Genomic DNA, 23,895 nt, shown 5'->3' with positions numbered 1-23,895 from the left:
CAGAGAAGTTTCCATCACATTGGAAGTAGGTGGCGGTGAGTACAGACTGAAACAATTTCACCGTGTCACTGTAGAAGTGTCCGCAGCTCGTGGTCGTGCGGTAGCGTTCTCGCTTCCCGCGCCCGGGATTCTTGGTTCGATTCCCGGCGGGGTCAGGGATTTTCTCTGCCTCGTGATGACTGGGTGTTGTGTGCTGTCCTTAGGTTAGTTAGGTTTAAGTAGTTCTAAGTTCTAGGAGACTGATGACCACAGATGTTAAGTCCCATAGTGCTCAGAGCCATTTGAACCATTTTTGAACTGTCGAGGTGACACTCTAGTAATACCATAGAATGTTCTAGCCGTACCCGTGTGACGTCAAACGTGCCTAGAAGTCAGTCAAAACCCAACCTGGCGTCTGGAGCATCAGTTGCGAGCACGGCGGGTAGTAGATCGGCCAGGCACCAAGATGAATCTCGCAGCGTTGTACAGAACACGTGAGGAGCGTCCAACTCGGCTAAACCGTCAAGTCGGCAGTGGCAGATCACAGAATGAAAGAAGGCCACATGTTTCTTTTGAAACAGACAAAGCTGCTGCGTTGTACCAGTGGGTCCGGAAAATCAGTTACAAAAGACACAGTGCAAATATGAGTACACAACGATCTTGTCAAGTGTGACAGCGATTACCAACAGGGTTCCTCTTGAGAGGTGGCATTAGTAAAAACACAGAAGTAACACCACGGTGTGAAAGCGGCGGCGGCAGCTAGTGGAAGAGACAAGCAGCACCAGGACGAGGCACCCCGACCTCCTTCCACGTCTACTGCCGAGCGCAACATCTGTTCCGGGAACACGTGACTCACCTGTACATTGAGCCATTGGCAGACGAGTCTGTGGCCCAGCTGCTGCGAAGGAGGATGAGGGGTTGGAAACTGATCGAAACGTAGCAGGAACACAGCCCTACGATGTGGCTGATATTCCGAGGACATCTAATGCAGGGCATGTTGTTCTTTACGACGGTATGTGGCCAGCGTGGTGTTAGTCAGGTGCGGTCTTCACATGTCAGGTGAGCATTCTGTTCGATGCAGCTGCCCGCCCTGATGACCTCTGCTGTTGATAGGCTAATGAGTGGAGAATAGGGTCCCGTGTACACAACGTATGGTTTCACATCCGTTTGTCTGCAAAGACGATTTACAGGACTCGCTGAATGGACTGAACATTCCAATGGGTGTAGAATACGGATTGATAGTAAATAGAAGGAAAACGAAAGTAATGAGAAACATGTGAGAGCAGCGAGAAACTTAACACCAATATCTGTGTTCACGAAGAAGATGAAGTTAAGGTATTTTGTTACTCAGACAGCAAAATAACCTATGACGGATGGAGCAAGGGGAACATAAAAAGCAGACTATCACTGCCATAAATGACATTCTGGCCAAGAGAAGTCTACTAGTATCAAACACAGGGCTTAATTTGAGAAAGAAATTATTGATAATGTACATTTGGAGCACAGAATTGCAGGTTAGTGAAACTTGGTCTGTGGGAAAATCGGAAAAGAAGAGACTCGAAGCACTTTGGATGTGGTGATACACAAGAATTTTGAAAATAAGGTGGACTTATAAGATAAGGAACGAGGAATTTCTCTAGAGAATTGGTGTTCCTACAGGATGGAATCTGTGTACCCGATCTGTCTATGTCTAGAGGAAATCTCAAGTGTGATGCTGATGTAAAACGTTGCCAAGGTGGAAAGTAGGACCCATCCCAGCATTTAGCTAATTGGATGTGGAAAATCGCCTAAAAATCACATCCAGGTTGTCCAGCTGTCCGGCTCACCAGCCTTCATCATTAGCCCGTGACAGCTTCAGTACGGACTAGCCAGCTAAATTACGTGATCTGAACCTTATAGAAAATGTCGATGACTGTTTGGAACAGTGGATGAAACGTTGCAATCATGTTCCCCGAAATCTAGTAGCTCTACAGAATCTAATTTTTGTGTTAGCAGAAGAGTCAACACCGTGTTACGAGTGGAGGCCGAAATGCACGCGTTTTAGCTCAAGCAGGCTAGCGTGAGGAGGGAAGAACTATACTGACGTGAGGTCTGGAACATGACAAGGAATGAGAATTCAGAAAGCGGACATAATTAGTTTGATACTTAACATTAATCCATTAATGATGAACGTCGCTCTTGACGGTACATGAGTCACAATATTATCTGTTCAGAATACATTCTTGAAGATAGTTCTGATAGTAACTGAATGTGGCGCCTTGTTAGGTCGTATCAAATGATGTAGCTGAAGGCTATGCTAAACTGTCGTCTCTGCGAATGAGAGCGTAAGTAGAAGTGAACCATCGCTATCGAAGTCGACTGTACAACTAGGGCGAGTGCTAGGGAGTCTCTCTAGACTAGACCTGCCGTGTGGCGGCGCTCGGTCTGCAATCACTGATAGTGGCGACACGTGGGTCCGACGTATACTAACGGACCGAGGCTGATTTAAAGGCTACCACCAGGCAAGTGTGGTGTCTGGCGGTGACACCACTCTAATCATCAATGAGAATGAGTCACTTGAGCTGGACATGGAATAACGGATGATGAAACTCGTGGACACCCTTCCAAGCCGAATTATCAAGGATTTAGATGGTGACACACGGTATTAGCGTGATGTCTTTCGGGCATCACTATTTTTTTGTCCATTGTGATTATTCGTACTAATTGAGAACACTGTTTGTTTTTACAGGTCTGTTCCGGGGAGTGATCATGGAGAGTGGCGAAGCGAACGCCGTCTGGGGCATAGAGGCCAACCCCCGAGAGAAAGCTTACCGTCTGGCGGCGGCCCTCGGTTTCCAGACGCAGGACGCCAACGATTCCGCCGTAGCGGCCTTCCTCAGAGCCGCCAGCCACTCCGACCTCACCAGAGACGACAACAGGGCCCTCTCTGATTTCGTGAGTCCAACTGTATCCACGTCGTTAAGCCTAAAAGCTTGTGACAGCGGCAACCACTATCAGAATAAGTTGCATTACAAAAGACTGTTTTCAGTACACTGAGGTGAGAAAAAGTCACGGTATAGTTACGTGTATTTAAAAAGATAGAGGTACTGTCGCATACACAAGGTATAAAACGGCAGCGCACTGGCGGAGCTGTCATTTGTACACAGATGATTCAAGTGAAACGATTTCATTAACAGACTTTGAATGCGGAGTGGTAGCTAGACGCATGGGACCTCCCATTTCAGAAATTGTTAGGGAGCTCAGTATCCTGAGATCCACAGTGGCAAAAGGGCGTCGAGAATGCTTGCGACGCTACTCCCAGGATAACCGGCGCTTCAGATACGAAAGAGTCGACAGTAGCGAAAAAAATGCCGGAGTTCAAAATTTCATGTGAAGTGTAAGAGCAGTCAATGATGCCACATTGGCACCGTATTTCACCACCACGCAGTCCAACGCCATCGTGGACGCGTCACATGATGTGAAGGTCGTCACACGGCTCCGCACACAAATCTTACCCATTCTCTCGACGCCTCTGCAGCGGATGTCAGAACCGGAATTCATAGCGTCATACGTTCGGTTTTCTTACGGGTGGACGAAGGAAATACTTAGGACACATTGCTGATAAGAATCGACATGAAAAGGCTTCAGGCGCGAGTGAAACCACCTTTTTTTTTTTTTTTTAGGCGTTCAATTCACTCATCTCGCAGTCGAAAACGACAGTTTGTAGTGCGATGTGCGACAGGATCTCACCTCTTTAGTGAGTAGCGCGATGCAAATTTTTGATCTACGAGTATATATAGGGTGGAACACTAGGAACCATTCGACGAAATTTGAGCGTGATCTGAAACAGAAAAGGGTGTTTATAGTCTTTCATCCTTCTGTTTTCGCGTCCTCCTGTTGCATGTGCCAACGATGCCGTGAACAGGGGGGGGGGGGGGGGGGGGGAGAGGGGGGGGGGGAAGGGGATTCGACACGGACATGCCTGTGAATTAATCGGCAAAGGCTCTAGATCCTCAGCTGAGCGTCGTCCTCGAAGCCACCCAGACTCTTTTGATTCGTGCTTTAAAATATCCCTGTGCAGGATTACTAGATACCGGCGGGACAGTAACCCTTTAGGCCCCTCAGTTTAGTGTCTCTGTTCCAGCGAGAAATCTGTGGGATGTCAGAATGGTTATCTGTATCACCAGTGCTTAGTCGTCAATGAATGCATGTCTCTGTACGGGAACATTTTTTAAATACCCATCGAAGGTGTGTAGGTGTCACTGAGGTTTGTTGCCAACCTGTGGAGTTGTAGTTGTAGCGGGTTCATTTGGCATTTCATTCACGTGCACGTCGATATCAGCTACCCCCCCCCCCCCCCTTCCTTTCCTCCTACAAATGCCACAAGTCATCGAGAAAGAGGACGGAGGAAAAAGCATAAATACCCTTTTCTGTTTCAGATCAAGTTCAAATTTTGAGCCGGCCTGGTGGCCGAGCAGTTCTAGGCCCTTAGTCCGGAACCGCGCGACTACTACGGTCGCAGGTTCGAATGCTGCCCCGGGCATGGGTGTGTGATGTCCTTAGGTTAGTTAGGTTTAAGTAGTTCTACGTTCTAGGGGACTGATGGCCACAGATATTAAGTCCCATAGTGCTCAGAGCTATTTGAACCATTTTCAAATTTTGAACGGCTTAGTGATTCCACAGTGTAAACCAGAGCTACACTACAAATGGATGAGGGAAGCACTGAATTGTTCAGGAATGTCAACAGTATCAAATGTTGTAAACAACGTCGTCCTGTTGCACTTTGCACTCCACAGCGTCGCTTATTATGGCGAACTATATGAAAATGAACGCCCCAAGGAAAAGGGTGGTTTCACTAGCACTCTTTATGACACCGGCCATTTTATGCTGATGTCCGAAATGTTCTCCTCCACTACCCATAAGAAAACAGCGTTGTTTCAACACTGGGCGGCGCAGTTCTGACCACCGTGGCAAATTCTGCGTCGCGGAAGAAAATGCCGGGATTTCAAAAAAGTGACCCTTTAATTTAGCTACTGTTTTATTATGTGACGTATCACGTAAATTTGCTGATAGCTGGATAGGTTACTCTTATCACCGGTTCTCTCAGAAATGAGGATGATTCATGTTGAATCGAAACCGGTGATTTAAAAAAAAATAATGTCACCAAGACGACGAGTAAGGCTGACATTAGACTTACGATATATTAAACAATTTCGAACATAATTGAAGTGGCCATCTTAGTTGATCGAACATGTGTACTGAAATCTTAATGTATTCTGACATCCTATGTACCTCTCAAGTTATGCGAAACACGTGACAAGTAATCAAATTACTCAATTTCTCCTAAGAGCAAAAGGAATCGTCAGAAGTGTTACTCCAAAAGAAAGTGTAGGGAAGATGTTGTGATGGGCCGCGTAAATGGTTGCGAAAGCATACTTGACATTTTAGCAACAAATAATCCTGGACAAATAGTGAGTATCGTGACGAATACAGGGATTAACGACCACAAGGCAGTAGCTGCTAGGCTGAATACCGTAACTCCTACAATCATCAATAAGAAACGCAAAGTAAATCTATTTAAAAAAAGTTGATAAAAATGCTCTTAACGCCTTTTTAAGAGACAGTCTTCACTCCTTCCGATCTGATCATGTAAGTGTAGAAAAGTGGTGGAATGTTTTCAAAGAGATAGTGTCAACAGCAATTCAGAGATATATACCACATATATTAATAAGTGATGGTACTGATCCCCATGGTACACAAAATGGGTCAGATCGTTGTTGCAGAAGCAACGAAAGAAGCATGTCAAATTTAAAAGAACGCAAAATCCCCAAGATCGGCAAAGTTTTCCACAAGTTCGAAATATAGCGCGTACTTCACAACGAAATTCTGTCTCGAAATCTGGCAGAAAATCCAAAGAGATTCTGATCATACATAAAGCACACCAGTGGCAAGGCACAATCAATAACTTCATTGCGCGATAACAACGGCGAAGTCACTGATGACAGTGCCACTAAAGCAGAGTTATTAAACACGGTTTTCCGAAACTCCTTCACCAAAGAAGTCGAAGTAAATATTCCGGAATTACAATCTAGAACAACTGCCAAGATGAGAAACATAGAAGTAGATATCCTCGGTGTAACAAAGCAGCTTAAATCACGTAATAAAGGCAAGGACTCCGGTCCAGATTGAATACCAGTCCGGTTCCTCTCAGAGTATGCTGATAAAATAGCTCCATATTTAGCAAATATATTCAACCACTCGCTCACAGAATGATCCGTACCTAAAGACTGGAAAATTGCTCAAGTCACACCAATACCCAAAAAGGGAAGTAGGAGTAATCCGCTGAATTACAGGCCTATATTACTAACGTCGATTTTCAGTAGGGTTTTAGAACATATACTGTATTCGAACATTATGAAGTACCTCTTAGAAAATGATTTATTGACATATAGTCAACACGGATTCAGAAAATATCGTTCTTGTGAAACACAACTAGCTCTTTATACTCATGAATTAATAAGTGCTATCGACAGGGGATGTCAAATTGATTCGATATTTTAGATTTCCAGAAGGCTTTCGACACCGGCCTCACAAGCGTCTTCTAATCAAACTGTGTGCCTACGAAGTATCGCTTCAGTTGTGCGACTGGATTCGTGATTTCCTGTCAGAAATGTCACAGTTCGTAATAATAGACGGAAAGTCATCGAATAAAACAGAAGTAATACCCAGCGTTCCCCAAGGTAGTGTTATAGGCCCTCTACTGTTTCTGATCTATATTAACAGCATAGCAGACTATCTGAGTAGCCGTCTTAATCTGTTTGCAGATTCTGCTGTTATTTACAGTCTTGTAAAGTCATCAGATGATCAGAACGACTTGCAGAATGATTTAGATAAGATATCTTCTGTATGGTGCGGAAGGTGGCAATTGACCCTGTATAAAGAAAAGTGTGAAGTTATTCACATGAGTACTAAAAGAAATCAGCTAAATTTCTGGCTATCACTGTTAGCATTCAACCGCGATTCTTATACATATATAGGTTTCGTTGGATGTTAAGAACTTATACTCCAGTGTTCCGGTTAACGAAACTATAGAAATCATTAAGAGAAATTTCCTTAAATACGGTAAAATTTCAACGCTAGAGACAATTGAATTTATTGAACTCCTACAGCTCATTACAAGTTTTAATTATTTTACGTTTAATAACAAATTTTATATTCAGGACGATGGGTTAGCCATGGGGTCCAGTATTTCAGGAACTATGGCGGACATTTTTATCAACGACCTTGAAGATAAAGTTCTAAATTCTGACGATAACATTATGGATAAAATTGTTTATTACAAACGTTATGTTGACGACACTCTGTTACTTGTCGATGGTTCCCGTGAGGACATTGAGGAAATAGTAAAAAAGTTCAACGACGCACATAATAAAATAGAATTTACCGTGGAGTAGAAACTGACAATTGTTTACAGTTCCTGGTTCAAATGGCTCTGAGCACTATGGGACTCAACTGCTGAGGTCATTAGTCCCCTAGAACTTAGAACTAGTTAAACCTAACTAACCTAAGGACATCACAAACATCCATGCCCGAGGCAGGATTCGAACCTGCGACCGTAGCGGTCTTGCGGTTCCAGACTGCAGCGCCTTTAACCGCACGGCCACTTCGGCCGGCTACAGTTCCTGGACCTGAATATAAAAAACAGGGCAACAAACATGCGTTCTCCGTTTATAGAAAACAAACTACGACTGATGCCGTGATCCCGAATGATTCATGGCATCCGCAGGCTTATAAAGAAGCTGCTTTCCGTAGTTTCGTGCATAGGGCAGTCAATATACCTATGAGCGAAAAAGATAGGGAGACTGAAATTAATACCGTTAAGAGAATAGCGATGAATAACGGCTACAGAATAGATATGGTTAAAAAACTGTTACGGAAAAGTAATAAGCGCAAAAAGAAAACGCCCGATGGAGAGAAAGAGAAAATTATCACGATGCCATACTACGGAACAGTGTCACAAAAGATAGCAAATATTTTTAAGCCATACGATGTTAAAATAGCTTTTCAGACTAATAACCTAGTGAGGTATAGCCTTAAGCACGATATTGGCGAGAAGAGAAATAAGTTTGAAAGATCGGGAGTTAATAAGATTCAGTGCAGAACTTGTGATGCAAAATATATAGGGCAGACAGGAAGATCATTCGCGATCCGGTATAAAGAACATAAAGATGCGTTCAGGTTAGGAAATTATGACAAATCAGCTGTTGCGAAACATATATAAGAAACAGGCCATCCCCTTAATAGCATAGAAGATAACGTAGAAATATTGCATGTAGAAAAGAAAGGGAGGAAACTTGATTTACTAGAGGAATTCGAGATAGCTATCCATGAAAAGAAACAAAGCAATATTCTAAATGCACAAGATAATTTTAAAGAAATGAGATTTTTTTAGCGAGTTTTTGGAATTATTTTAGGGTAGGTATGCGACTTTAAACTTGTAGCATGTCACTGACGGAGTTGCGAGAGGCTAACGATGGCAGACCAATGCAATAAGGAAATAAGGCGCCCAGTAGCATAGCGTTACCGTCAAGCACACGGCTGTAACAACGCCACAACACCTTGGCACGTCAGTCCACAACAGCTCCCGAGTCGGCCCAGTGCGACAGCATACTTGGTAGCTATGGGACGGCGATCGACTTGTGTCAACAACTTCAATGTAAGACGAGGACCCACAGTCCAATATACTTTTAATTCTGGTTTACTCTATGGACTTCCCAACTATTTGTGATGGTATTTTGTCTTTTTAGTCCGTTTAATTTTAAGACATAGACTTTACAACCTGATGATGAGAGCATTGTCTCTTGAAACGCGTTATTATAATATATGTATAAGAATCGCGGTTGAATGCTAACAGTGATAACCGGTATAACGACAACTGCTACCTCGACTCAATAATGGATTATATTAAAACAGCTAAATTTCGATTACGAGATGAGTCACACAAATCTGAAGGCAGTAAATTTAACTAAATACTTAGGGATTACAACTGCAAATAACCTAAATTGGAACGATCACATAAATAATATTCTTGGTAGAGTAAACCAAAGACTGCGATTTATTGGCAGAACACTTAGAAGGTGCAACAGGTCTACCAAAGAGACTGTTTACACCACGTTTTTCCGCCTTATTCTGCAATATTGCTGTGCAGTGAGGGATCCGCATCAGGTGGGACTGACGAATGACATCGAAAAGTACAAAGAAGGACAGCTCGTTTTGTATTATAGTGAAACAGGGGAGATAGTGTCACAGACATGGTACGTGAATTGGTGTGGCAATCATTAAAACAAAGGCGATTTTCGATTGCGACGGGATCTTCTCATGAAATTTGAATCACCAGGTTTCTCCTCCGATTGCGAAAACATTCTGTTGGCACCCACCTACATAGGGAGAACTGATCATCACGATAAAATAATAGAAATCAGGGCTCGCACAGAAAAATTTAAATGCTCGTTTCTCCCACGTGCAGTTCGAGAGTGGAACGGTAGAGAGACAGCATGAAGGTGGTTCATTGAACCCTGTGCCAGGCACTTGATTGTGAACAGCAGAGTAATCACGTAGATGTAAATGTAGATGTAAATGTAGAACGTGTCCTACCAACTGATCCATTCTTCTAGCCAAGTTGTGCCATAAATTCCTCTTTTCCTCAATCCTTTTCAGTACCTCATTAGTTACATTATCTACCCATTTAATCTTCAGTATTCCTCTGTAGCACTACGTTTCGAAAGCTTTTATTCCCTTCTTGTCTAAAATATTTATCATCCATGTTTCACATCCATACATGGCTACACTCCATACAAACACTTTAACGAAAGACTACCTGACACTTAACTCTATACACGATGTTAAAAAAATTCTCTTCATCAGGAACACTTACCTTACCATTGCCAGTCTTCATTTTATATCCTCTCTACTTCGGCCATCATCAGTTATTTTGCTCCCCAAATAGCAAAACTCATCAACTACTTTAAGTGTCTGACTTCCTAATCTGATTTCCTCAACATCATCTGATTTAGTTCGACCACATTCCATTAACCTGGTTTTGCTTTCGTTAACGTCCACCTTATAACCTCATTTCAAGACTCTGTCCATGCCGTTCAAAGCTCTTTCAGATCCTTTGCTGTCTCTGAAAGAATTACAGTGTCGTCGGCAAACCTCAAAGTTTTTATTTTTTCTCCATGGGTTTTAATTTCTAATCCAAATTTTTCCTTTGTGTCCTTTCCTGCTTGCTGAGTGTACAGATAGAATAACATCAGAGGCAGGCTACAAACCCGCCTCGCTCCCTTTGCAATCACTGCTTCTCTTTTATGCCCTTCGACTCTTATAACTGCCATCTGGCTTCTGTACAAATTGTAAATAGCATTTCGCTCCCTGTATTTTACCTGTGCCACCTTCAGAATTTGAAAGACATTATTCCAGTCAACATTGTCAAAAGCTTTCTCTAAGTCTGCAAATGCTAGAAATGTACGTTTGCCTTTCCTTAACCTATCTTTTAAGATAAGTCGTAGGGTCAGTACTGCCTCACTTGGTCCAACATTTCTATGGACTCCAAAGTGATCTTCCCCAAGGTCGGCTTCAACCAGTTTTTCCATTCGTCTGTAAAGCATTCGTGTTAGTGTTTTGCAGCGTGACTTATTAAACTGGTAGTTCGGTAGTTCTCACACATGTCAACACTTGCTTTCGTTGGGATTGAAATTAATATTTTCTTCTTGAGGTCTGAGGGTATTTCCTCTGTCTCATACAACTTTCACTCCAGATTCCCAAGGATATAGTACTTGCAATGGAATGTTGTCTAAAATGTGTGATATCTGATGGGACTTAATTGTCCCCAAGCTTAGACACTACTTAACCTAAATTATCCTAATGACAAACACACACACCCATGCCCGAGGGAGGACTTGAACCTCCGCCGGGACCAGCCGCACAGTCCATGACTGCAGCGCCCTCGACCGCTCGGCTACTCCCGCGCGGCGAATGTTGTCTAATTCCGGGACCATGTTTAGACTTAAGTCTTTCAGTACTGTGTCTGATTCTTCATTCAGTATCATACTACAACTATGTACTCTTTCATTTCAATAATATTGCCCTCAAGTACACCACAGTTGCAGTGACCCGCTATATGCTTTCTCCACCTTTCTGCCATGGCCGCGCGGACTGGCCTTGTGGCTTGAGGCACCATGTCACGGATTGTGCGGCTCCTCCCACCGGAGGTTCGAGCCCTCCCTCGTGCATGGTTGTGTGTGTTGTTCTTAGCATAAGTTAGTTTCAGTTGGGGTGTAAGTCTAGGGACCTATGACCTCAGCAGTTTGGTACCTTCGGAATTCACACGTATTTGAACATTTTTGAACGTTTGTGCCTTCCCTTCTTTGCTTAGAACTAGTTTTCCGTCTGAGCTCGTGGTATTCATACAAGTGCTTCTCTTTTCAGCAAAGGCATTTTTAATTTTCCTGTAGGCAATATCTGTCTTACACCAAGTGATATATGCCTCTACATTCTTACATTTGTCCTCTAGCCCTCCCTGCTTCACCATTTTTCACTTCCTATCGATTTCATTTTTTTACACGTTTGTATTCCTTTTTGTCTGCTTCATTTACTGCATATTATATTTTCTCCTTTCATCAGTTAAATTCAATATATCTTCTGTTACCGCCAGCCGGTGTGGCCGAGCGGTTCTAGGCGCTACAGTCTGGAACCACGCGACCACTACGGTCGCAGGTTCGAATCCTGCCTCGGGCATGAATGTGTGTCATGTCCTTAGGTTAGTTAGGTTTAAGTACTTCTAAGTTCTAGGGGACTGATGACCTCAAATCTTAAATCCCATAGTGCCCAGAGCCATTTGAACCACCTTTTTCTTCTGTTACGCAAGGATTTCTACGAGCGCTTGTGTTATTACCTAATTGATCCTCTGCTGCCTTCACAATATCATCTCTCAAAGCTACCGATTCTTCTTCTACTGTATTTCTTTCCCCCCTAATTGTCAATCGTTCCCTAATGCTCTCTCTGAAACTCTCTACAACCTCTGGTTCTTTCAGTTTATCCAGGTCCTATCTCCTTAAATTGCTACATGTTTGCAGTTTCTTCAGTTGTAAGCTACAGTTCATAAACAATAGATTGTGTTCAGAATCCACCCAGCCCTTGAAAATGTCTTACAATTTAAAATCTGGTTCCTAAATCTCTGTCTTACCATTATATAATCCATCTGAAATCTTCCAGTGTCTCCAGGCCTCTTCCACGTATGCACCCTTCTTCCATGATTCTTAAAGCAAGTATTAGCTATGATTAAGTTATGCCCTGTGCAAAATTCCACCAGGCGGCTTCCTCTTTCATTCCTTACCGCCATTCTGTATTCACCTATTAATTTTCCATCTCTTTCTCTTCATACTATCGAATTCCAGTCCCCCATGACTATTAAATTTTCATCTCCCTTCTCTATCTGAACAATTTCTTTTATCTCATCATACATTTCTTCGATCTCTTCGTCACCTGCGGAGCTTGTTGGCTTATAAACTTGTACTACTGTGGTAGGCGTTGGCTTCTTGTCTATCTTGACTACAATAATGCGTTCATTATGCTGTTCATAGTACCTTACCCGTGCTCCTATTTTTTATTCATTATTAAACCTACTCCTGCATTACCCCTATTTGATTTTGTATTTTTGTATTTATAGCCCTGCATTAACTGGACCAAATCTCTTCTTCGTCCTGCCACCGAACTTCCCTAATTCCCACTATAGCTAGCTTCCATTTCCCTTTTTAAATTTTCTAACCTACCTGCCCGATTAAGGGATCTGACATTCCACGCTCCGATCCGTAGAGCACCAGTTTTCTTTCTCTTGATAACGATATCCCCCTGAATAGTCCCCGCCCGGAGATCCGAATGGGGGAGTATTTTACCTCTGGAATATTTTACCCAAGAGGACGCGATCATCATTTAACTAGTAACATAAAATTCTATGAAAGACCCGCCAAAAGTGTCCATTTACAACTATTGTCCCACCGAGACTGTACACAACGAAGAAGAACAGACATATAAAATTTAAATCAAAGAACTTATATCTTTGACGATAACGAAATCTGGTAAATCTTTACAAAATTTATAAAATGAATTTACAGAATTTTAAAATGGTTCAAATGGCTCATAGCACAATGGAACTTAACATCTATGGTCATCAGTCCCCTAGAACTTCAAAATACTTAAACCTAACGACATCACACAACACCCACTCATCACGAGGCAGAGAAAATCCCTGACCTCGCCAGGAATCGAACTCGGGAACCCGGGGCGCGGGAAGCGAGAACGATACCGCACGACCACCTCAACATTTCTTCAAATATGTAGATAAGAATAATTGCGCATAAAATATTAAGTTTTCATGGACATTTATTTCTATGAATTGTTTATACATAACATGATATCCATACCCTCTAGTATCGTTGGAGTCTTACTGAATCATTGACTTGGCTTCATTACAAGTGTTAGCGATTTGAAAAAGTTTTCCATGTTAAATGTAAAGTGACCAAAGCATTTCCCTTCATCAGCACCCGTTGTTCCTCACAGGAGAAGCGTCACCTCAGCAGACTCGCCTTCGTGCCCGTCATTGAGCCGCAGTCGGACACCGCGGTGGTCACCGAGTCTCCAGGAGACATCCTGAGGGACGGTCGCTACAACCAGGTCGCCGTCATGACAGGCGTCACCTCTGCAGATGGAGGCGTCGTTATTCTGTGTATGTGTACAACGTATCAAACACACTGCAGCACCAGCACATAACTAGCATGGAGCCGACTACTTACGAACGGCGCCAATCAGTCCGCCTCTCATGTAATGTTGTGCTTTTGTTTTGTCAGGTTTAGCAGAGTGCCTGTTCTCTCTGCATTTGCTCATGTTTTCCATGCCAGGTAATCTAAATTGTGTGTGTTTATTGTCATCTGAGTTACAACTGACAGTCAGCACAAGATGCACTTAAGACCACCTGTCCAAAACGTAGGTAATTCCTCATATGAATGGATGTGGATGTTCAGATGGTTCAAATGGTTCTAAGCACTACGGGAGGTCATCAGCCCCCTAGACTTCGACCTGCTTAAACCTAACTAACCTAAGGACATCACACACATCCATGCCCGAGGCAGGATTCTAAAATGCGACCGTAGCAGCAGCGCGGTTCCGGACTGAAGCGCCTAGAACCTCTCGGCTACAGCGGCAGGCGATGTGGATGTAATTACATACGCAAGAAATCAGGGAAATTCATCTGGAAGTTTTTGTGTTAGCTTTGAAGTAGCAGCCTGGGATGACAACTGAATGTAATCTTCGAAGCCAGCTCTGATGACGACAGCCTGTCGTTATACTATGTCATCACACTAGGGTGCGTGTCCCTAGACGTGGGGCCACGTGGTTGGGCCTTTCTAATCCAAGCGTAAGGACGCCGTTTTCAGAATTTCGATATTTGAATGGAGTGGAAAAATTTTGCCCGAAAGAACAAGGCGCTGTCTCACCCGTCTTCTGGCTGGAGGAGACGCCTGCTCTTCCTAGCAAACTCATCCTGGTGATCGATCAGTGCGCCCCCACCACATTTATTTGCTGTCTGTACGCAGACACGAGACAGTTTAAATTTTAGGAAGACCCGACTGAGGCTTGGACGAGTCGAGTAGCAGCAATCAATCGCTGCTCCGTGGTCAATGAAGTATGACGTGCTGTTTTTGTGCACACCCGTGGACAGTCATTTTTAGACTGCAGTTAGTTACGTTATGAGTGTGGATTAACTATAACGAGTAAACTCAATAGGTAGGAGTGGTGCGGGGTTCTCGTGAATAATGATTTCGGTATCATTTCACGCAAATTCATATGGAACCGACCTTAGTCCTTAATCAGTCGCCATTTAGTTCATATATTGTGTGCTCAGTTAATTTTCATAACTAGTTTCGCTGTAAATCATGAGCTGTCTTTCATGACAGTTATTAATTAACAAGGCCGACAGAGCCCAAGAGATACGTACCTGCTGCCTTTTGGGCGCCACGCGGACTGGGTGTGGAGGGGTGGCCAGACCGTAGAGCCGCTATTACTTGAACAAGTAGCTCCTCAATCGGCTTCAGAAGAATTCTTGGCAGTACCAGAGTACCAGGAATTGAACCCAGGTCCTCTGCATAGCAGACGTCTATGCTGTCCACTCAGCTACGGAGAAGGACCATTTACTGGTTGAAGGAGGGGAACTTAGCTTTCGATTGCTCGGTGAGTTTGAATCTTTGTCTGTGAGAAGTTGTGCATCCGTGTTGCGTTCCTTAGTCCACTTATCTCTGCTGAATAATAGTGATCGGTATTTTATTACCGTTTGCTTGTATTGAAATAAAAGCTTAGTATTTTTATGTCTGTTACGTATAAATGCAGTTTGAGGAGTACGTTCCACCTGTTACGTAAACGTTCATTATGCAGCTATTAACTTCGTCACACTTAGTCGCAACGTACATACCAGCACACCTACCCTTCTGTAATCTCCAAGCCGGCCGCTGGTGGCCGAGCGGTTCTGGCGCTACGGTCTGGAACCGCGCGACCGCTACCATGCCTCGGGCATGGATGTGTGTGTTGTCCTTAGGTCAGTTAGGTTTATGTAGTTCTAAGTTCTAGGGGACTTATGACCTCAGCAGTTGAGTCCCATAGTGCTCAGAGCCATTTGAACTATTTTTTTTTTTTTTTGTAATCTCTAACGTTAAGTATCCTGTGAGAAGAAGTTACTTGAAGTAAATAGTAAATCGTATACCCTCATTGATCGTTGTGTAATTGACTAGTTAAATTTCCGGTGAGCAGTTTTCTTCTAAGGATAGAAACTAGTCCCAAAACTCAATTAATACTCGTGGGACTTCAGACAGCTTCGCACTTAGGGCCAAGTAGATAATATTAAGGAAGATATTTGAGCAACAGATGGCTCTCAGCTACACAACGAGCGAGGTGCGCAGTGGTTAGACACTGGACTCGCATTCGGGAGGACGACGGTTCAATCCCGCGTCCGGCCGTCCTGATTTAGGTTTTCCGTGATTTCCCTAAATCGCTCCAGCCAAATGCCGGTATGGTTCCTTTGAAAGGGCACGGCCGACTTCCTTCCCCATCCTTCCCTAATCCGATGAGACCGATGACCTCCCTGTCTGGTCTCCTTCCCCAAACAACCCAACCCCTCAGCTACACAGAGTCCTTAATATAAGGCGAAAGGCTGTTCAAACACGAAAGAAAACAGGGGAACTTTTTTTACTTGCATTACCACACCAGCAGTACTGTGTAGTCTCCACATACAATACATGTCAAAATGTAGATGAGCAGCAGGAAAGACATTGTCTTTTGGTGCTGTTCTCTATTTGTAAGTTTGTATGAAGTAAATTGTTTACCTCTTTACCTAAATACGTTAAAACTTAGGACATCGACGCCCAAACATTATTTATGTTCAGAAGCATAGCTAATAACGCGGAGATGCAGTAATGTCTCATTGTAAAATGCAGGTTGAAGTAACTAGTATTTACCTGAAGTTACTTTTGACAGTTGTCAAAAATTTAGTAGCTTTCACCTAGAAGAACAGTAATAACTGGTTTATTGAAACAGATAGCACTGGTTTCTCCCAACTTCATTAATAAACGAGACACACGAATCAGATTTGGCCGTTAAAATTGCTATACCACGAAGATGACGTGCACAGACGCGAGATTTAACCGACAGGAAGAAGATGCTGTGATATGCAAATGATTAGCTTTTCAGAGCATTCACACAAGGTTGGCGCCGGTGGCGACACCTACTACGTGCTGACATGAGGAAAGTTTCCAATCGATTTCTCATACACAAACAGCAGTTGACCGGCGTTGCCTGGAGAAACGTTGTTGTGATGCATCGTGTAAGGAGAAGAAATGCGTACCATCATGTTTCCGACTTTGATGAAGGTCGGATTGTAGCCTATCGCGATTGCGGTTTATCGTATCGCGGCATTGCTGCTCGCATTGGTCGAGATCCAATGACTGTTAGCAGAATATGGAACCGGTAGGTTCAGGAGGGTAATACGGAACGCCGTGCTGGATCCCAACGGCCTCGTATCACTAGCAGTCGAGATGACAGGCATCTTATCCGCATGGCTGTAACGGATCGTGCAGCCACTTCTCGATCCCTGAGTCAACAGATGGGGACGTTTGCAAGACAACAACCATCTGCACGAACAGCTATACGAAGTTTGCAGCAGCATGGACTATCAGCTCGGAGACCATGGCTGCGACTACCCTTGACGCTGCATCACAGACAGGAGCGCTTGCGATAGTGTACTCAACGACGAACCTGGGTGCACGAATGTCAAAACGTCTTTTTTTTTCGGATGAATCCAGGTTCTGTTTACAGCATCATGATGGTCGCATACGTGTTTGGCGATATCGCGGTGAACGCACATTGAAAGTGTGTATTCGTCAACGCCATACTGGCGTGTCACCCGGCGTGATGGTACGGGGTGCCATTGGTTACACGTCTCGGTCACCTCTTGTTCGCGTTGACGGCACTTTGAACAGTGGACGCTACATTTCAGATTTGTTACGACCCGTGGCTGTACCCTTCATTCGATCCCTGCGAAACCCTACATTTCAGCAGGATAATGCACGACCGCATGTTGCAGGTCCTGTACGGGCCTTTGTGGATACAGAAAATGTTCGACTGCTGCCCTGGCCAGCACATTCCCCAGATCTCTCACCAATTGAAAACGTCTGGTCAATTGTGGCCGAGCTACTGGCTCGTCACAATACACCAGTTACTCTTGATGAACTATTGGTATCGTGTTGAAGCTGCATGGGCAGCTGAACCTATACACGCCATCCAAGCTCTGTTTGACTCAATGCCCAGGCGTATTAAGGCCGTTATTACGGCCAGAGGTGGTCGTTCTGGGTACTGATTTCTCAGAACCTATGCATCTATGCATCCAAAATGTAATCACATGTCAGTTCTAGTATAATACATTTGTCCAATGAATACCCGTTTATCATCGGCTTTTCTTCTTGGTGTAGCAATTTTAATGGCCAGTAGTGTACAACGTTTTGATGTTGTAACAGAAAATCTCGATGTGAGTAACTCCTCGATGTGACTTTTTTGTAGATAAAACATAAGTCACAGTAGCTGGAAACTCGTTGTAGACCACACGTCGTACATGATCACAAAGACTGAAGTCAAATGGCGTCATGTCAGATGATCACGCTGGGTATGTGCTTTTCCGCGTCCAATACTTTATCAGCGAAATATAGGTCATTCCTATGCTGTCCGATTATGCTTCACCACACATACACCATCCACTGTCGATGTTGGAAAACCTGACAAAGATGATACGAGTTTTCCGTTGACCAGTTGAGAATGTTTCCCAAATTTACGTTCTGGTAATAAACAAGAATTTATTCACAACATTTTTTTCTTGCTGAAGAACCCACTGAGCCGGCCGGTCAGGCCGAACGCTTCTAGGCGTTTCAGTCTGGATCCGCGTGACCGCTAGGGTCGCAGGTTCGAATCCTTCCTCGGGCATGGATGTGGGTGATGTCCTTAGGTTAGTTAGGATTAAGTAGTTCTAAGTTATAGGGGACTGATGACCTCAGATGTTAAGTCCCATAGTGCTCAGAGCCTTTTGAACCATTTTTGAACCCACTGAAAACTTTCTAAACGATGTTGAAAATCACTGCCGTATATTTCTTGATGTAGAGAAATGTGAAACGGGCAATATTTACATTTATGAAGCGTATACAGAACATCTATTTGGCTGACACCAACCTCTCTTAATATTTGATAACGAATGACTTGCAGCCTCAAGAAGCCGCTGCTCCTGCTGTTCCTTTACTATTAATCTTCCTTTTTGCACATTTGCTTTCGGAAAAACTACCAGTCTTGCCAACTTTCAAACTCTCTATATTAACTTTTTCTATTCATTGCTGAGGTACATCTGCGTTAGAGATAACAATAAGGTTAAAGTGATGTAGATATGCGTAGTTTCTTCGTTTTTCCAATCACATCATTACGAAATTCTGGTAAGAAGGAAGTACGCAAATTATCGGCGTTTGCAGCAAGGACTGGCAGTTGAAATTCACAGGAGTGGTACTCATCAAAGGAAATGGAATTGTACCCAGGCAGAGAGCTGTTCAGTGTACCGTTTGGCGTCCTGAATTCATTTTTCGAAATTCCCCCAAATCACTTCCGGAAATGCCAGCATACTTCTTTAACAGAGGCTTCTGCCTTTCCCTGTTACAATGCAAATGTGCCACTAGGCCGTGTCCAGTGATACCGTCGCCCCAAGCTCATATTAGTTACTCATCTCGGCCACCTTCAGTCTGCGCCGGAGGCGAGGAGTAAGAGCAATGATCGTTATAATACAAATATATGATCATTCAAGACGAGCGAGTGCAACTATCGTTCTTTTCCCTGAGTTCTTAATGTAACTGAACCTTGAATTTGGCCAGTGTGTACAGCAATAACACCGTCACATTGAGAAGAAAAAGCTAAGGTGTGCACATGTTATATTTATTATTAGTTGGTCGCTGATCATGGAAAGATGTAGGGCGATGTAAAGGATGTAGGAATCTGCGTCAAGACTGAGATAATGGGATATTTGATGTAACTACTGACAAAATTTACAATAAAAAATAACAGAACAAATTTCTCTAAAACACAAATAAAATTACAAAATTGTGATAATGATGAGGAAAACCAACAAAAAATGAGGAAAAATATATGGAGCAAGTGTATTAGGGTCTCCTCATCTGGGTAGCTCTTAAAATCAAAGTTAACGACACAAGATGCTGAAAATTCTAACTAATTATCATAAGTTGCGTGTCAGAGTGAGCAAGTGACGAGCTCCTTAGAATAAGGATCGTGCTACCGTAACTGCGAAACATAACATTCCCAAAAACCTGCAAACTGTGTGCCCATCAGCATGGAATAGTGTTTGGGAGATGAGCAATCCTCAAAGGCGGGTGGTGATCAAATGGCCACGAAACATAATCTCCTTCCGCAGGTCTTTACGTTAGAAAAAAGTCCTATCAGGAGGAGACGGCCACATGGTTTTTCCACTGTGATAAACGAGAATTTAGCTTATTTCATGAAAAAATGGGATATGCTGCAGAAGTGTCCCACACTTAGCGTACAAAACCCTCCTTAAAGAACATGAGGTTGGTACTAGGATGCGCAGTGTCCCATCGATTTGTCGGCTTCTTCGCACCAAACACAATGGTGGGATAACTCAATTCGATAGGGTACACCACCCTTTCATATCTCAACAGAACGAACAAATATGTCATGCTCAATTATTTCTGGGGGTGACAATGGCGTCTATAATTAGGAGACGCACCGGATCTGCTGACAAAAGCATGAAGCGAAAAATGCCCGGCTCACAGGGGAATTTCGTCCTTCATGGTGAGATTTACTGACTGCCTCCTGCTGACAAAGAAGAATCACAGACAACACCGGGAAAACACCGTTCAAGTGAGAAAAACACATGGCTTCCATCCTGGCACATTTGCTCTGTAAACTCTAGGTAAAATGAATTGTGAAATGGTGACAAAAATGTAACAACATCACAGTGCGATATGTGGCAATAATGTCGCAGATCACACAATAGTCAGTTTTTGTACGGTGTGATTAAGCAAGCGTAAGGAACAATATTTTTTGGAGTCTCATCTGCTGCAGTCAGTAACAGTAACTAAACAGGATACAACATGGAACTGCTCCACAAAACCAGTTCTGTGAGAGCCAGGAAATGATAAGGGAGTGTTATGAATATGCGAAGAATGCCACATGCAAACTTTTTGCCGCACCGATAGTTCTCATTTGCTAAACTGGTAGCCTTTTAAATTCTGTTCTCAGAAGATACAAAAGAATCAAAGACAGGGCTTCATGATTTGCCTTTGAAAAAATGGAAGACATTTAAGGAAATGAGTCGAGCTTCAAGTTGAGCCATAAATTCTCCGATAGGTATGAATCAGTCAACTTACGCCAACACACGTTTAACGCGATGTCTTCCAAGGTAAAATAAGAAAAATGGGTGATTGGGTGGTTTAGCAACACTCATTTTTCCTCTCTTCCCTTAAGATAATGGAATTATAGTGCCTAATACAATACTGACGTACTACAAAGCCTCAGTCAAACTCTGAATTTTGTTTAATCACAACCATTGGTGATTCAAATGAGTGATTACATGTACACAGCAGTAAAATCCATAGGAAACGTGTATGTTGTTGCAGCGTCGGGAATCCTGTGGAACGACGCTTACGCTGCAGACGTAAGAGAGAACTTCACAGACCTGGTGGGATCGCAGCTACAGTTGCCAACAGTGGAGGAGCAGACCGACGCGGCAGTAAAGCTCGAGAACTTCTACTTCGGAGATGAAGGATTCTCCATAGACAATACTCAGGCGGTTTACGATGTACGTACTGCCTCATTATAGCTCTTGTCTCATTTCCAGAATAGGTGCTGCAGAAATGACAGTCAGGTAAACATATAGGACATAAAATAAGTAAACGTTCTTTGTTTCTAACGTTTTAGTTTCATTCCGCTTTTGAAGGAATTTTTACTGATGTTTTAGTTCTTACAATGGGTTTCCGAACTGAATCAAATCCTTCTTAACCCTCTGTTATTGACAAGTGGATAACAGTCTAACAGTTTAGAATAGTTTGACTATGTGCAACTGATAGAGGCTGATCAGTTAATATTTTCACGGGAGTTGTTTCATACCAGACCCAACAAAGCTAATTAGGATGTAAGCTAGCAATAATTGGTACATACTTTGTTGTTAAGGTTCTGTACATATAATGGCTAAACATTATGAATGAAGCAGTTACTCCCTCTGTTTGACGAAGTAATAATGGTGAACTCATCACAGGTCGCCTACAAATGTCGTCACAGGCCAATATTCTTCATGTGGCACTGAATCCACAGTCATCACTGCAATCCAAATCGTGAGTGGCCGGTGCGATTTTCGCGTAGAAACGGCACACAAATGAGCACTTAAACACATCAACAAATCACTCAATTAATGCCATTTACGTATTTGCTGGAGGTCACGCCTACGGCTTTGAGTGACACACACAGCCGTTAAACAATTTTAAGTGCGGTCGGCAGTCCCGCCGAAAGTCACCCTGCTCCCTTAACCGCCAAAACTCACTTGCTCGGAGTCTCAACACTGACTACTCTGGCGCTCACGTTGCTCGACTATCTATAGTACCTACTGCGACTTGTGTGAGGCAAATATATATTTTTCTCAATATGTAACGGGCGGCTGACCCCTTACACAACATTGCCGACTCTTCACGAGCTTCGTAGCCGTCCACAAATCAGTGGTCAAGTTGCATAACTTTTAAGTGGCGATGAATATCTGTTTGCGTCCACCTTACACAGTCTTTATTAGCAGGTAACTTTCCTTGATACGGGCTGTACAAGTTGGTACCAAAACGAGAAATTATATTTTGAGGAAAAGAACCATAGCCACAGGAATTAGTCACACCAATAACCTTTTCGTGGTGACAGAACTGGCTGAGAAAACTATCAAGAACAGAAGAGGAGTAGGTAGCAAACGGGAGCAGGAATTAAATGTGTTGAAAGACCCCCTTATAAATCAAGGTAGATTTACGTTGTATCTAGAAAGATAGCAAAAGGTGTTTACTGCATTAGAGCAGTTACAAAATTCTGCACTGTAGAAAAAAGGCAAGTAGCAAACCAATCGTAAATAGTGTATCACATTGCAGAAAATTTTTGAAAATTAAGATCTAATAGTACAAAAACGTATTGAGTCTGTTTATCAAAGCCGGCCGGAGTGGCCGTGCGGTTCTGGGCGCTACAGTCTGGAACCGAGCGACCGCTACGGTAGCAGGTTCGAATCCTGCCTCGAGCATGGGTGTGTGTGATGTCCTTAGGTTAGTTAGGTTTAATTAGTTCTAAGTTCTAGGTGACTGATGACCTTAGAAGTTAAGTCGCATAGTGTTCAGAGCCATTTGAACCATTTTTTGTTTATCAAATTAGACATAAGTTAAGAACTGGCTGCAAAACACTTCTCTGAGCATAAAGTTTCAGCTAAAGAAAAAGTAAGGACGACTGGGAATACATATCAATTTGAGAAACATGTGATATGTACATAGAGTTACTGTAGTTAATTAGATCAGTGTTTGTTCATTTTAAAGAGCTGATTTATTCAAACAATTGTATTCCCCCCCCCCCCCCCCACCACCACCACCACACCACCACCCGCCCATGAACCATCGACCTCGCCGTTGGTGGGGAGGCTTGCGTGCTTCAACGATTGAGATAACTGAACCGTAGATGCAACCACAACGGGGGGGGTGTCTGTTGAGAGGCCAGACAAACGTGTGGTATCTAAAGAGGGACAGTAGCCTTTTCAGTAGTTGCAGGGGCAACAGTCGGATGATTGACTAATCTGGTCTTGTAACATCAGCCAAAACGGCCTTGCTGTGCAGGTACTGCGAACGGCTTAAAGTAAGGGAAAACTAAAACCATAATTTTTCCGAGTGCATACAGTTCTACTGGATGATTTAATGATGACGGTATCCTCTTCGGTAAAGCATTGTCGATGTAAAATAGTCCCTCATTCGGATCTATGGGTGGGAACTACTCAGGAGGACGCCGTTATCGAGAGAAACAAAACTGGCATCCTACGGATCGGAAAGTGGAATGTCAAATCCCTTAATCGGGCAGATATTTTAGAAAACACAAAGAGGAAAATGGACTGGTTAAACTTAGATATAGCGGGAATTAATGAAGTTAGGTGACATGAGCAACAGGAATTCTGGTCAGCTGAATACACGGTTTGTGTTGTTGGGGTCTTCAGTCCAGAGACTCGTTTGATGCAGCTCTCCATGCTACTCTATCCTGTGCAAGCTACTTCATTCCCAG

General features: G+C 43.3%; 1 protein-coding gene across 1 annotated transcript in view; it reads left to right on the top strand.

The window, feature by feature from the left end:
• Nucleotides 1-23,895, top strand: part of LOC126412997 (esterase B1-like) — an 89,930-nt gene that overhangs the window by 58,937 nt on the left and 7,098 nt on the right. Inside the window, exons 5-7 of the mRNA XM_050082890.1 lie at nucleotides 2,708-2,913; nucleotides 13,573-13,738; nucleotides 21,234-21,415. Of these exons, the coding sequence (XP_049938847.1) occupies nucleotides 2,708-2,913; nucleotides 13,573-13,738; nucleotides 21,234-21,415 (554 nt within the window). The remainder of the gene's footprint in view (nucleotides 1-2,707; nucleotides 2,914-13,572; nucleotides 13,739-21,233; nucleotides 21,416-23,895) is intronic.

This window comes from Schistocerca serialis, chromosome 7, assembly GCF_023864345.2.
Source record: "Schistocerca serialis cubense isolate TAMUIC-IGC-003099 chromosome 7, iqSchSeri2.2, whole genome shotgun sequence".
Classification (NCBI taxonomy): Eukaryota; Metazoa; Arthropoda; class Insecta; order Orthoptera; family Acrididae; genus Schistocerca; species Schistocerca serialis.
This window is presented reverse-complemented; position numbering and strand designations above follow the sequence as displayed.